The sequence below is a fragment of the Lathyrus oleraceus genome, chromosome 5 (genome assembly GCF_024323335.1).
Source record: "Lathyrus oleraceus cultivar Zhongwan6 chromosome 5, CAAS_Psat_ZW6_1.0, whole genome shotgun sequence".
NCBI lineage: Eukaryota > Viridiplantae > Streptophyta > Magnoliopsida > Fabales > Fabaceae > Lathyrus > Lathyrus oleraceus.
Genome location: NC_066583.1, coordinates 605,665,953 through 605,681,026, shown reverse-complemented (window position 1 = coordinate 605,681,026; position 15,074 = coordinate 605,665,953). Strand labels below are relative to the sequence as shown.

The window sequence follows — 15,074 nt, the reverse complement described above, 5'->3', positions numbered from 1 at the left end:
TGAAGTTTCTAAATCCAGCTGTATGTTTCTTCATTTCATGCTTCATCAACTTTCATCAGAAGAAAATGAACTTGAAGATAAGATCAATAGATACGTGATAAAATATTACATAGTGCAAATCAACTATTCTTTCCACTACCTAATATCATGGGCAAGGACAGTACTATACATCACACATGTCACTGAATTTGTGGGCGAAGAACAGTACACAATATCACTCCTTTCACCATCTAACAGTGGACAACCGCTCTATTTAGTTTCCCCATTTTTCCCTCCAACGGTCTTCTCCTTATTCTATATAAGTAGAACTTGGAGACTTGAATAAAATCAAGAATGTTGAAGCGCTAAAAATTTGACAAGTCTATTTCTTTGAAAAGATATCATTTTTATACACAATTTTTATTTAAGTATTTGTTTATCTTTTGTGTAAACTCTGCTTGTGTAGAAGCAATTTGTAACACACAAAATATTATTTAAACTGTTTGTTTGAGTCCTTAAGGAGACTAGGGTATAGTCAGATCCTTGAGAAGACAAAGAAAGTTGTTCTTTGTGAGTCCTTAAGGAGACTAGGGTATAGTCAGATCCTTGAGAAAACAAAGAAGGTTATTCTTTGTGATTATTGTAATCAATTAATTATAATGGATTAAGTCCTTGAGTATAAGGAAAAATCACTTTGGCGGGTGGACTGGAATAACTTTGAGTTTCAAATGAACCATGACAAAAATACTTGTGTTTTTATCTATTTGCTATTAACATTTAAGTCGTGTTCTTGAATTGGTAAACAACTTTTATTTTTAAAATCCAATTAAAACCCCTATTTCTTATGTTTTTCACACCTTCAATTGGCATCAGAGCTCCGATTCTGATTGTGATAAAAGATTTATCAACACTTCACCCTGTTCAGTACCGATCCAACATTAACATGATCCCCTTTATATACTAATCTAAAATAACTACCTACGAATGGTCGACTAACCCTATCATTACACGTCTCAATCTCATGCAACCGTTTTCTTCAACAAGTCTCCACGTGTCTTCGAGTAACCGCTTATTTCAAATCAATTCCCGCTCTTTCAACACCATTCAAATATCTTAACTACTTTTACTAGTCACCAGGAATTGACTCAAGTATGTAGGAATCACCAGGATCGATGATGTTGAGACAACACACGTTGTAGTACTTTCCATACGTAGTACTCAAGTCGACATTGTTTCCATTGTAATGATAAACTCAAACCTTAGCCAACATAACATAGTCTGCATCTATAACTTGATTTTTGATGATATCAATATTGTATTTGTGTGAGAACAATTTTGGTATGCTAATGGTTTCTTATTGTGTAGCTTTAGCATCCAGTTCTGATTCTGAGTATATGGCGTGCAACATCATCAGTTTCTGAATAATATATTCGAATTCCGCTTCTACGCCGCCAATCATGAGAAGTTCCGAAAGATGTTCAAATTGTTGTTGCAATGATCTTTCCGCTTATGCGTTGATTCACTTCTGAGAAGCTTATGAGAAAATGCTATGTTGCTGCTGCAACATTCTCTAAGTTTATACTTCTGGATGTGACTTTAATCGTTAAGCTTCTGAAGAATGGCAAGCTTATGAAGTTTTGTTACTTAGCTGAAGATTTTGAAGATCTCAAGCCATACGATAAGGTTATCAAGATTCTGACTAAAGATTCTGAAGTTTCTAAATCCAGCTGTATGTTTCTTCATTCCATGCTTCATCAACTTTCATCAGAAGAAAATGAACTTGAAGATAAGATCAAATAGATACGTGATCAAATATTACATAGTACAAATCAAATATTCTTTCCACTACCTGATATCATGGGCAAGGACATTACTATACATCAGACATGTCACTGAATATGTGGGCGAAGGACAGTACACAATATCACTCCTTTCACCATCTAACAGTGGACAACCGCTCTATTTGGTTTCCCCATTTTTCCCTCCAACGGTCTTCTCCTTATTCTATATAAGTAGAACTTGGAGACTTGAAGAAAATCAAGAATGCTGAAGTGCTAAAAATTTGACAAGTCTATTTCTTTGAAAAGATGTCATTTTTATACACAATTTTTATTTAAGTATTTGTTTATCTTTTGTGTAAACTCTGCTTGTGTAGAAGCAATTTGTAACACCCAAAATATTATTTAAACTGCTTGTTTGAGTCCTTAAGGAGACTAGGGTATAGTCAGATCCTTGAGAAGACAAAGAAAATTGTTCTTTGTGAGTCCTTAAGGAGACTAGGGTATAGTCAGATCCTTGAGAAAACAAAGAAGGTTATTCTTTGTGATTATTGTAATCAATTGATTATAATGGATTAAGTCTTTGTGTATAAGGAAAAATCACCTTGGCGGGTGGACTGGAATAGCTTTGAGTTTCAAGCGAACCATGATAAAAATACTTGTGTTTTTATCTCTTTGCTAATAATATTTAAGTTGTGTTCTTGAGTTGGTAAAAAACTTTTGTTTTTAAAATCCAATTAAAACCCCTCTTTCTTGTGTTTTTCACACCTTCAATTGGCATCAGAGCTCCGATTCTGATTGTGATAAAAGATTTATCAACATTTCACCGTGTTCAGTACCGACCCAATTTGTGTGAGAAACAATAACCGCTGCTAACGCTGCTAACATTGTTAACAACATTGAGAGAGATCACTACAGTGCTAAACCACCAATCTTTGATGGTGAGAAATTTGATTACTAGAAAGATAGAATCAAAATTTTCTTTCTTGGATACGATGTTGATCTCTGGGATCTTGTAGTCGATGGCTACGTTCAACCAGTTAATGATGAAGGAAATAATATAGCAAGAAGTGCTATGACAGATCAACAAAAGAAAGATTTCAAAAATCGTCATAAGACTAGAACTATATTGCTAAATGATATCTCTTATATTGAGTATGAGAAGATAACAAACAGAGATTCTGCCAAATCCATATTTGACTCTCTGAGGATGACTCATGAGGGGAATGCTGAAGTAAATGAGATAAAGGCCTTGACCTTAATCCAGAAGTACGAAGCATTCATAATGAAAGATGATGAAACTATTGAGACTATGTTCTAAAGATTTTAGATGCTTGTTGCAGGACTGAAAGTTCTGAACAAAAGATACTCTACAACTGATCATGTTAAGAAGATAATCAGAAGTCTCCCTAAAAAATGGAGACCTATGGTAACTGCTTTAAAGTTGGCAAAGGATCTTAACAGTATTAGTCTTGAAGAACTTGTTAGTTCTTTGAGAAGCCACGAGATTGAACTCAAGGAAGATGAACCAGAGAAGCGAGGTAAATTTGTTACGTTAAAGTCCAAGTCTGAGAAGACAAAAGCATATCAAGCTAAGGAAGAATCAGAAGTTTCTTATGAAAACTCAGAAGATGATGATGAGTTGTCTTTGATTTCTAAGAGGGTCAATAGACTCTGGAAACACAAGCATAATGGGCAAGGGAAGTTCAGAGGAGCTAGAAGGACTGCTGGTCATTCTGATTCTTCGTCTGGACAGAAGAAGCAAGATTCTGGAAAAGAAGTTATATGCTTTGAGTGCAAGGAGTTAGGCCACTACAAAAACGAATGTCCTAAGCTGAAAAAGGACAGAAGGCCTAAGAAGAATTTTTCAAAAGGCAAGAAGGGGTTGATGGCTACATGAGATGACTCAGAATCTGAAGAAGAAGATTCTGACAATTAATAAACCAATGTTGCATTGATGGCAACTACAACTGATTCAGAAGGTTCTGAAGAACCAGAAGACAAGGTGCTGACAGAATCAAAATCAGACTCTGATTCTGAAGAGGTATTTTTTAAACTATCTCGTTTTGACTTAGAATCATGTCTCTCTGAAATACTAGAAAAGTACCAGAGTCTTCAGAGTAGGTACAAGAACCTTAGACAAGTCCATGTAGTTGCTTCTCAAACTCGCAGTGAGCTTGAGAAAGATATTTCCTCTCTAAATGAAAAAAGTATTTTCTTTAGAAAGTAACAACTCTGCTTTGAAAATTAAAATTTCAAAATTAGAGGAGGAAATAGTCTCAGACGCTTCTGGTACTGATTGTGTCATTAGATATGACAGAGCATTTCAGTACTTTCTGACTTAAAGTATAGGTAGAAGCAAAATGGTTTCTTTGATCTATAGAGTTAGCATAAATGGAAAGAAGGGTTTAGGTTGTATAAAAACTATACAACCTGACGAAAGTCGGAAGGTAAAACCAAAACCTCTTTATGAGCATTTCGTGCCTGCTAGCACTGGGCTTGATGTTTTTGCACAGACACAGAAACATGCTAAGGGTAAGAACTCAGTTCTGAAACCTAAGTATCATGCTCAAATTCCATGTGATTATCCTTCTTCACAAAGACCCAAAGTTGTAAGAACCTCTGTGAAAACTAACAAATGAGGACCCAAAAAGTGGGTACCTAAGGATAAAATAATTTATGTTGCAAATATCATTAGCAGCTCAACTGAAACACCAATCATGGTACCTGGACAATGGATGCTCGCGACATATGACGGGAATAAGGTTTATGTTCCAAGATTTGGAACTTAAGCCTGAAGGCTTCATTGGTTTTAGAGGAAACCAGAAAGGAAAGATCATTGGCTTCAAAACTGTTGGTAATAGTAAACTTCATTCTATTACTAATGTTCTTTTGGACGATGGTTTGATGCATAACCTATTGTCTATTAGTCAACTTAGTGACAATGGTTATGATATCATTTTTAATCAAAAGTCATATAAGGGTGTTAGTCAGAAAGATGGTACAATCCTTTTTAACAGGAAGAGAAATAACAACATTTATAAAATCAGACTTTCTGATCTTGAGGATCAAAATGTAAAATGCTTAATGTATGTTGACGAGGAGCGATGGGTATGACATAGACGTTTGGGCCATGTTAGTATGAGAAGGATTTCTCAGCTAAATAAGCTTGGAATAGTTAGAGGCTTACCTAACCCGAAGTTCGCTTCATATGCTCTTTGTGAAGCATGTCAGAAAGGCAAGTTTTCTAAAACATCTTTCAAAGAGAAAACTGTTGTGTCTACCTCTAGACCGTTAGAACTTATGCATATTGATTTGTTTGGACCAGTGAAAACTGCCTCTATCAATGGTAAGAAGTATGAATTGATCATCATTGATGACTATAGTAGATAGACATGGGTAAAGTTCTTGAAACATAAGGATGAGTCACATTATATGTTCTCTACCTTATTCTCATTAGTGCAAACAGAAATGAATTGCAAAATAGTCAAAGTCATACGTGATCATGGTGGCGAATTTAAAAATAAACATTTTGAAAATCTTTTTGATGCAAAGGTATTTTCCATGATTTCTTCTGTCCTAGAATTCCACAACAAAATGGAGTTGTAGAAAGGAAGAATAGGATTTTGCAAGAAATAACATGCACCATGATCCAAGAAACTGATATGGCTAAGCATTTCTGGGCAGAAGAAGTTAACACAATGTGTTATATTCAATATATGATTTCTATTAGACCTATTTGGGGTAAGACTCCCTATGAATTATGGAAGAACAAAGAGCCCAACATTTCTTACTTTCATCCTTTTGGCTGTGAGTGTTTTATGTTGAACACTAAAGAGAATCTTGGCAAGTTTGACTCTAAGGCACATAAGTGCTTATTGTTAGGATTTTCTGAACAGTCTAAAGGCTACAAACTTTTTAGCACCGAGACACGAATTATAGAAGAATCAATTCATGTTAGATTCAATGATAAGCTTGACCCTGAAAAGTCATAGCTAGTTGAGAAATTTGCAGATTTGAAAAACAATCTTTCAAAATCCAAGGATAATGATTATGGAGAAAAAGACCTAGAAGGAAAAGCTAAATAATTTGAATCAAAAGACCCAGAAGCGACTCAATCGGAAACTGTCGTTGGTCCAACTCATCAGAATAAGATGAGACCAAGAACTTCTCATTTTGAAGAATTAATTCTCGGAGATAAAGACGCACCAGTCAGAACTAGATCTTCATTCAAACCTTCTGAAGAGACTCTTCTGGGTTTGATATCTCTGGTATAGCTCACATATATTGATGAAGGTCTTCCGGATAATGAATGAACTCTGGCTATGGAAGAAGAATTGAATCAATTCACCATGAATGACGTCTGGGATCTTGTTTAGAAACTAAAGGGTTTCCATGTTATTAAAACTATATGGGTTTTCGAAACAAGCTCAATGAGAAGGATGAATTTGTCAGAAATAAGGCTCGATTGGTAGCGCAACATTATAGTCGGCAAGAAGGTATAGACTATACAGAAACCTTTGCTCCAGTTGCCAGGTCAGAGTTTATTCGTCTTTTAATTTCGTTTTTAGTCAATCATAACATCATCCTTTATCAGATGGATGTTAAGAGTGCATTCTTAAATGGATACATTTCTGAAGAGGTATACGTGCACCAACCTATTGGTTTTGAAAGTTCTCAAAATCCTGACTTTGTTTTTAAACTGAAAAAGTCGTTATATGGTCTGAGACAAGCTCCCAGAGCTTGGTATGATAGACTAAGTAATTTCCTTTTGGAAAATGATTTTACTAGAGGGAAAATGAACACAACTCTCTTTTGGAAAAAATTTAAGAATGATATTCTAGTTGTACAAATTTATGTTGATGATATTATTTTTGGTTCTGCTAATGCTTCATTGTGCAAGGATTTTGCTAAGTCAATCCATGCAGAGTTTGAAATGAGTCTGATGGGAGAACTCGAGTTCTTTCTAGGAATCCAGATTGATCAATATTTATAAGGAACATACATTCATCAGAGCAAATATACAAGGGAACTTCTGAAGAAGTTTAACTTGTCAAAATGCAAGCAAGCAAAGACTCCAATACATCCTACATGAATTCTAGAGAAAGAAGAAGTGAACAGTAAGGTAAATCAGAAGCTATTCAGAGGTATGATAAGCCCTCTCCTTTATCTAACCGCTTCTAGACCTGATATTTTATTCAGTGTCTGCTTATGTGCTCGCTTCCAATCAGATCATAGGGAGACTCACTTAACTGCTGTTAAGAGAATCTTTAGGTATCTGAAAGGTACTACTAACCTTGGTTTATTTTATAGAAAATAAAGTGAATATAAATTAATAGGTTATTGTGATGCTGATTATGTTGGAGACAGAATGGAAAGGAAAAGTACTTATGAAAGCTGTCAATTTCTGGGAGACAATCTGATCTTATGGTCCAACAAGAGACAATCAACAATTGCGCTTTCAACATCCGAAATTGAGTATATTGCAACTTCTGGATGCAACACTCAGATACTCTAGATGAAGAGTCAGCTGAAAGATTATCAGATATTTGAGAGCAACATTCCTATTCTATGTGATAATACTTCTGTTATATGTTTGTCTAAGAATCCTATCTTACGTTCTAAGGCTAAGCATATTGAAATTAAACATCACTTTTTGCGTAACTATGTTCAAAAGAGTATTTTTCACTTGTCATCATTGCAATTTTTTTTATATAAACTCACTCTCACACACATTTACTCCCACACCTTTCTCTCTTTCAAACCCTAAATCATCCTCTCTGCAATTTTTCTTCTTCATCTTCAACATTTTTCAAATGACTGATAAAAAATAACAACAACAAGCTCAACCCCAAGCTCAACCCTCTCATCAGTCAGTTGCTGATAAGAACATTCCTTCCTCCAAGGGAGAAACCAACAGTAGTAATAACCCACCAGACTACCCTATCTTCACGAAGATTTATCCTCTAGATGTTTCGGCTTACTACTTGGAAAGCTACCTTGAGGATAATATTGATCCGCTGGTAGATCCCTTAAATCTTCCTGATAGCTACCCAGTTGTTCCGCCTCCTCCTCCTCCGCCAAAAAACCCTAAGATTTCAAAATTATTTAAGTACTTTTATAATTTTTATTTTTTTTTAAGTAATTTTTTATTTTTTATTTTTAAGTACTTATATATTTTTTGTATTTTGTTTAATTTCTTTTGTTTAAGTGTTTATATAACATGATTGTACTCATTTTTGCCTTCTGGCATATTTAATGAAAATCATGTTTGTTTCTTTCCATCACTTTTATTTTATTTGTCTATGCCTTTTTGATTGATGACAAAGGGGGAGAAACATAGTAAAGGGAAGAGTCGTAATTGATTTTGATATACCTATATTCTTGAGTTAGAACCCAAACATTGCTTAATGTTTCTGCTAACAACTTCTTCGAAGAATAGTTTGTTAAGTGTTTTGCAGGGATAAGTTCAAAAATCAGATGCTTCTGAAGTTTTTCATATCAGAATATAAGTTACCATTTTCTGAAGAAATGGTTTACTCTCTAAGTCTGAAGCTTTAACGCAGTTTGAGAAGGATCTCAACCAGGAATCAGAACCAAACATTGAGTCTTCAAGGAATTAAAAACTAGGCTTTGGACTTGGAACTTGTCATCAAGTTTTGCAGAATTGAAAATTCGGCATTAAGTTCTGAGGAATTGTGAATTCCATGGTAATCAGACTTGGCAATCAAGCTTTTTAAGAAGAAATTGTAACCAGGTTCTGAAAGCTCTCTTCAAAGAATTTTTTTCAAAGGTAATCAGGCTCTGAAAGAGAAATTCAAAAAGAACCAGAATTCAAGCTTATGAAGGTTACTAGGCTCTGAAAATTCTTCAAAAGAGTTCAACCAAGATTTTAAAGTGAGGCTCATCAGAATATTGATGTCAATAACCAGTGCTCTGGACAACATCCAGCAACTTCTGAAGACAAACCAGATTTTGATGGAAGATCATTCTGGTACTTCAAAAAGGATAATCGAGAAAATGTTATTTCAGTATGATTTTATCTTTTTATGATTATACATATCAGGGGGAGCTTTATGCTTCTGTAAGATGTATTCTTCTGTGATTACCATGTATAAAACTGTTCATCAAAATACATGTTTTTGTCATCATAAAAAAAGGGAGATTGTTAGAACAAGATTTGGTTCAACATCTATACCTTGAGTTTTGATGAGAACAATGTTGTATTTGTGTGAGAATAATTTTGGTACCATAATGGTTTGTTATTGTGTAGCTTTAACAACCAATTATGATTCTGAGTATATGACGTGCAACGTCATCAGTTTCTGAACAATGTGTTTCAATTCCGCTTTTGCGCCAATCATGAGAAGTTCCGAAAGATGTTCAAATTATTGTTGCAATGATCTTTCTGCTTCTGCGTTGATTCACTCCTGAGGAAATGTTATGTTGTTGCTACAACGTTCTCTCAGTTTGTGCTTCTGGACGTGACTTTGATCGTTAAGCTTCTAAAGAATGGCAAGCTTATGAAGTTTTGTTACTTAGCTGAAGATTATGAAGATCTCAAGCCAGACAATGAGGTTATCAAGGTTCTGACTAAAGATTCTGAAGTTTCTAAATCCAGTTGTATGTTTCTTCATTTCATGATTCATCAACTTTCATCAGAAGGCAGTGAACTTAAAGATAAGATCAAATAGATACATGATCAAATAGTACATAGTACAAATTTAATATTCTTTCCACTACCTGATATCGCGGGCAAGGACAATACTATACATCACATTTGTCACTGAATTTATGGGCGAAAGACAATACACAATATCACTCATTTCACCATCCAACAATGGACAACTGTTCTATTTGGTTTCCCCATTTTGCCCTCCAACGATCTTCTCCTTATGCTATATAAGTGGGGACTTGAAGAAAAACAAGAATGCTGAAGCGCTAAAAATTTGACAAGTCTATTTTTTTGTGAAAAGCTATCATTTTTATACACCGTTTTTGTTTAAGTATTTGTTTATCTTTTGTGTAAAATCTGCTTGTGTAGAAGCAATTTGTATCACACAAAATATTATTTAAGTTGTATGTTCGAGTCCTTAAGGAGACTAGAGTATAATCAGATTCTTGAGAAGACAAAGAAAATTGTTCTTTGTGAGTCCATAAGGAGACTAGGATATAGTCGGATCCTTGAGAAAACAAAGAAGGTAATTCTTTGTGATTATTGTAATCAGTTGATTATAGTGGATTAAGTCCTTATGTATAAGGCAAAATAAACTTGGCAAGTGGGCTGGAGTAGCTTTGAGTTTCAAATGAACCAGAATAAAAATATTTGTGTTTTCATGTCTTTGTGATTAACATTTAAGTGGTGTTCTTGAGTTGGTATAAAAACTTTTATTTTTAAAACCCCATTCAAATCCCCATTTTCTTGTGTTTTTCACACCTTCAACAATTGACCAACATACTCAAACTTTAACAATGTTCTTCGACTTCCAACTATTTCGACATTGGACCAACTCGACCTCCAGTTGAATGCATTCAATTTCAACCCTCCACATGGCATACTTATTGTTTTCACTTGCCATTTATATTTAGGTCGAAAAATCCAAGGTAAAAAATTATCCCCTAAAATGACCTTTTTCGATTCGGATCAAACAAGAGAGACGTGGCGCTTTTGATCGTATTTTTCGACAACGTTTTCACTTCTACTGGCGTCATTGTCATAATTACCCTTTTTACGGCGCATTGTCATTTTCAACGAGATCTGTTCAGAATCTCATCATCACTCCTATTTCCTAGGAGGTCGTGGGTGTGCACGTTTGCGGTAACTACTCCCACTCACATCAATGCTTCGCTTCGCAATAACCGAAAACACTTCAGAAACTCCACGCTGCTGCCATGTGTCCGATTTTGGACATGCAACGAAAAAGGTTATAAATACCCAATTTTAACTCCTTGCTCTTATTTTTCATTTCAACTTTTCTATAGCTTTCTTACGCAGAGCAAAACCCTTTCACTTTTCTTCAAAAATTTTCACCCTCATCATTGGCAACCACTAAAACATTGCCTTCCAAGTCTGATACAGGAAAGATCTCAATAGCCTTCATAATCCCTCCAGACACGGATGAAAAAGGCAGAGATTACATCATTGAGCCTCCACTATCAAAAGAAAAAAATCGCCATCTGGGAAAAACAGGAACGCATCCCCTTCTCCCTATCTAATAAGCTTTTTGCTTTCTTGGGGCCATATCCGACTACGAGGTCGAACGGTGGGAAAGTTACACTCTTCTTCCCAAGTTACTCAGTCACCACGCATTCAGCGTTTGAAAAACACGCTTTCGACCTGTCCTTTATAGACAAACTTGCATGTGTATTTCGATCTGCCCCACACACTCAGAGCAATGAGTACATAGTTTGGCTTGGCAAAGTTCAACCTCAAAAGAAAAAACAATGGCAGGACCTAGGCATTTATGACATGATCAAAATTTCGAAGACTGACCCTAGGTACAACTCAGCCATGTTATTGGCTTCGATTTTCTTTTGGGAAGGATCAACCAACACTTTTCAATTTTTATGTAGCATGCTGACACCGACCCTGTTCGATGTGGTGGCTATTACAAGCTTAAGTCCCTCAGGAGAAACTTTCACCCCGACCCTAGAAACCAACAATGAACTTACCATTGAACTCAATCATGACAAAGCAAACGCTGAAGTTTCCGACCAAGAACACAAGACTTTCTTGACCCTCTGACTATCATACTACGTTTTCTGCTCCAGCTCTTTGCATATGACTAAGAAATTCATACCTCTAGCCATCCAACTTCATGTAGGTCGAAAGATCTCTTTAAGTAAGCTCCTTTTGGCTAACCTTTACCCGTCACATGGAGAAGCCTCTTACAAATTAAAACACCTCCCTGAAACCAACAAGTCTTGCCTAGTTTCAGACCCTTTATGGCTCTTGCAACTTTGGTTGAATGTCACATTTGAGCCAAAACTCCATATAACTACCTCTCCGACCTTGCTAGCACAGGATGACTGCAGAGCCATCGAATGAATGACTGCAATTATTGGGTTGTAGTGGCTCAGATTATGCAAGAGATGAAGATGATAGAAAAATCTCCTAAGGACATGTTTTAAAATCCATTCAGGGTCAATCTCATGGTCCTCAAAGAAATAGCCAATAGTCACTTGTCTACAACAGAAGCAAAAATTCTAGTTGCTGCTTCATGTGCTTGCCAAGGGATTTGGTTAAGAAATGTGTTGGCTCATTTGAAGATACCTTAGAAGCAAGGATTAATCATCTTCTGGGATAACAGTTCCAAACTGTCAAAAAAACTCAATTATGCATAACAGAAGTAAGTACATAGATGTCAAGTTTCACTTTCTCATAAACCATGCCAATGTTGGAGTAATTGAATTAAAACATTGCAACACTCAAGATCAATTAGTTGGCTCATTTGAAGATACCTTAGAAGCAAGGATCAATCATCTTCTGTGATAACAGTTCAAAACAGTCAAAAAAATCTGATTCTGCATAACAGGAGTAAGTACATAGATGTCAGATTTCACTTTCTCATAAACCATGCCAATGTTGGAGTAATTGAGTTAAAACATTGCAACATTCAACATCAATTAGTTGATATCCTCACTAAATTATCAAAGCATGAGCCCTTTGTTGAGTTAAGGGAGGACATAGGAATGAAAACCTTGTCTAATATTCCTTGATTTCTTGTGATAAAAGTTAAAGTAAGGAAGATAATGTTATATAAGCTTGTTAAGCTTTGTTAATAAGTTGGTTATGAGTTAGTTACAACATTACTCGTTCCACAGTAATGATCACAATCGTATGCATAAATGTATAAATAGCTTAAGCCATTGAAAGAGAATGAAGAATACTATTTTGATTCAACATAGAATGCACCATTGTTCAATTTATTGAAGATGTTTGTTGCTGCCTATTATTGTTCTATCTTTGCTGCACACATGACATTTAACTTGTATAAAAAATATATATTTAAAAGAAAAACTGTACCAAAGATGCTTATGCGCTTGCCATTTAAATGATAAGAACAAAAGATTATTAAGGAATCAAAACACTTCCTTCGTTGACAATGATATGAATTAAAACTAGTTACCAAATGGCATGCAAATAGAAGCCTTAGAAACATGAAAATGACATCTGACCTTACCTACTAACTACCATGTTTTTAAGTATAATTACTACTCCATCTACTAAAAATTTAATTAACTACTAATTTAATCTACCTAATTTCATTAAAAAAAGTGCATTCTCATCTATAAAAACTTGTTTAATAAGAATAGAAAAGTAACCAATTTTGAAGAGTATAAGCATTAGATATTAGTATATTGATTATAGAAACTGAAAAGCCAAGCTTGTGCAAAACACTACCAAAAGATGAAATACAACAAACAACACATGCTCAAATCACAACGGCATGCCCAAAAAAACAGCAAAAAAAGTTCAACATGAAATTAAAAATATGTACTTAGATTCTAATTCTACAACACTATTGTCATCATCAGAAGCAAATCATCTTGTCAAAATCTACAATTTTCATTACAAATTGTGAGAGTTAGGTGTTGAGAATCTGTCTTCATCTTCAATGATTTCAGATATCAGAAAAGAACTCAACTATTCTGCACAAACACATTTTCTCAGATCAACTATTCTAGAACCAGATTGCACAAAAGATGAAAATTTTCAAACAAAAAAGAAACACATACCATCATCATTTTTATCATCCGCTAGAACTGGGGCGATTCTGGAAACTCGAATCTGAGACACCAACCCTCCTCATCCTCTCGTTTCCACCAGACTTGGGTCGCAAGTTTTCCCTAAACCGACCCAATTCCGGCCTAGGAGGCTCCCCTCTGGGCACAAACCCCGGTCGAAGATGCGGCGGGATAAACTTATTGGGCTTCAGAGAAGGCAAATCTTTCTCTTTCTCGTGATTCAGATTCGGGGTTGGTAAAAGAGGCGACCCGACACCGGTTCGACCGAGAGGACGAAGCGAGATCGAATCTGGTCCCGGTTCGGACCGGGGTCGATCTGGAGGAGTCTGTAAGATCGGGGTTGGTTTGGATGGTGGTGCGGGAGAAGGGGTGGGAGGTTGTGCGATGGGTTTCGGTGTGGGTCGTGTTAGAACGAGGATGCGGCCATGTTTGTTGGGAGCGGAAACTGCAGAATAGGAAGCGGAGGAGAAGGAGGATGAAGATGAAGAAATGGAGGGGCTTTTTGATGAGTTTGTGGTGGTTGTTATGGATTTGTCGTAGATGTGGTTGAAGTTGATGGAAGCATATTTGTTGTTTTTTGCCATCCACTGGTTTGCAGAGAGATTTTGAGAGAAAACGAAAATGGCGTCCAAGAAGAGAGAGATCAAGAAGAAGAGAATGATTTGAGTTTGTGAGAAATGGGATTTGAGTTTGTGAGATTCTTGATGAAGAAAGTTTGGGCTTTATTTGTTATGTTGGGCTTTTATTTGAAGACCTACTATTTGGGCCAATTTAATCCGAATCACTCATGTCATGTCATGAAAGAGAAATCTATTTGGCACCCCATTTTATACTAAAACTATGTTTTACCTTTTATATATTGTTACATATAATTGGTCAACATCTTACACTTTTGTTGTTATTAGAATATTTTAAGTTAATAAAATATAATTTGGTGATTAGTATGGGAGTTTGGAGGGGATAGGAAACCTTTTGAAAATGAAATTAAAAAAAAAGAATATAAGAAAATATTTGACATTTTTTTTTAAATTAATGATTTTGTATAGAATGATAAAAGATTAAAGAGGGATTAAAAATTTGGAATAAAATTGTTTTTGGAAATGTCATTGATTAAGTCAATGAGGTTACTTCCTCTTTGGACAACATTCAACAAAGACTTAATGATGAGGATCCAACTGATGACTTTTTGAATCTTGAGAAGCAAGCAAAGATTGATCTTGAGAATGCTCAACGCATGGAGGAGATGTATTGGCAAGAGCAATATAGAATCAATTGGCACAAATAAGGTGATAGGAATACAACTTTTTTCTACATAGTAGCTACAATGAATAAGGCTTATAAAAAGATATCTTCTCTTAGAGTTGAAAGATTCTCAACTGACCCTAACAAAATTTTCTACCACGTCATCAACCATTATAGATCATTATTCACCAGTTCCCCCACAACTATAAATAATGGCCTTATTGAGGGAGTGATCCCTTGCCTCATCAATGATAACATCAATAACATGTTCACCTTGGTTCTTTCTTTCGATGAGATTAAGAATGTTGTCTTCAACCTCACCAAAGA

General features: G+C 35.4%; 1 protein-coding gene across 2 annotated transcripts; it reads right to left on the bottom strand.

Annotated features, from left to right (window-relative positions):
* Positions 1–13,085: 13,085 nt before the first annotated feature.
* Positions 13,086–14,342, bottom strand: LOC127086948 (uncharacterized). Of its 2 annotated transcripts, none has more exons than XM_051027763.1 (2): positions 13,497–14,342; positions 13,086–13,409 (listed from the first exon to the last, which is right to left on the bottom strand). In XM_051027763.1, the coding sequence occupies exon 1, from the start codon at positions 14,087–14,089 to the stop codon at positions 13,511–13,513; it is 579 nt and encodes a 192-aa protein (XP_050883720.1). In that variant the 5' UTR covers positions 14,090–14,342; the 3' UTR covers positions 13,086–13,409; positions 13,497–13,510. The 2 variants fall into 2 exon arrangements, with proteins under 2 accessions (XP_050883720.1, XP_050883721.1); XM_051027764.1 differs by having other exon boundaries at positions 13,086–13,404.
* Positions 14,343–15,074: the final 732 nt, after the last annotated feature.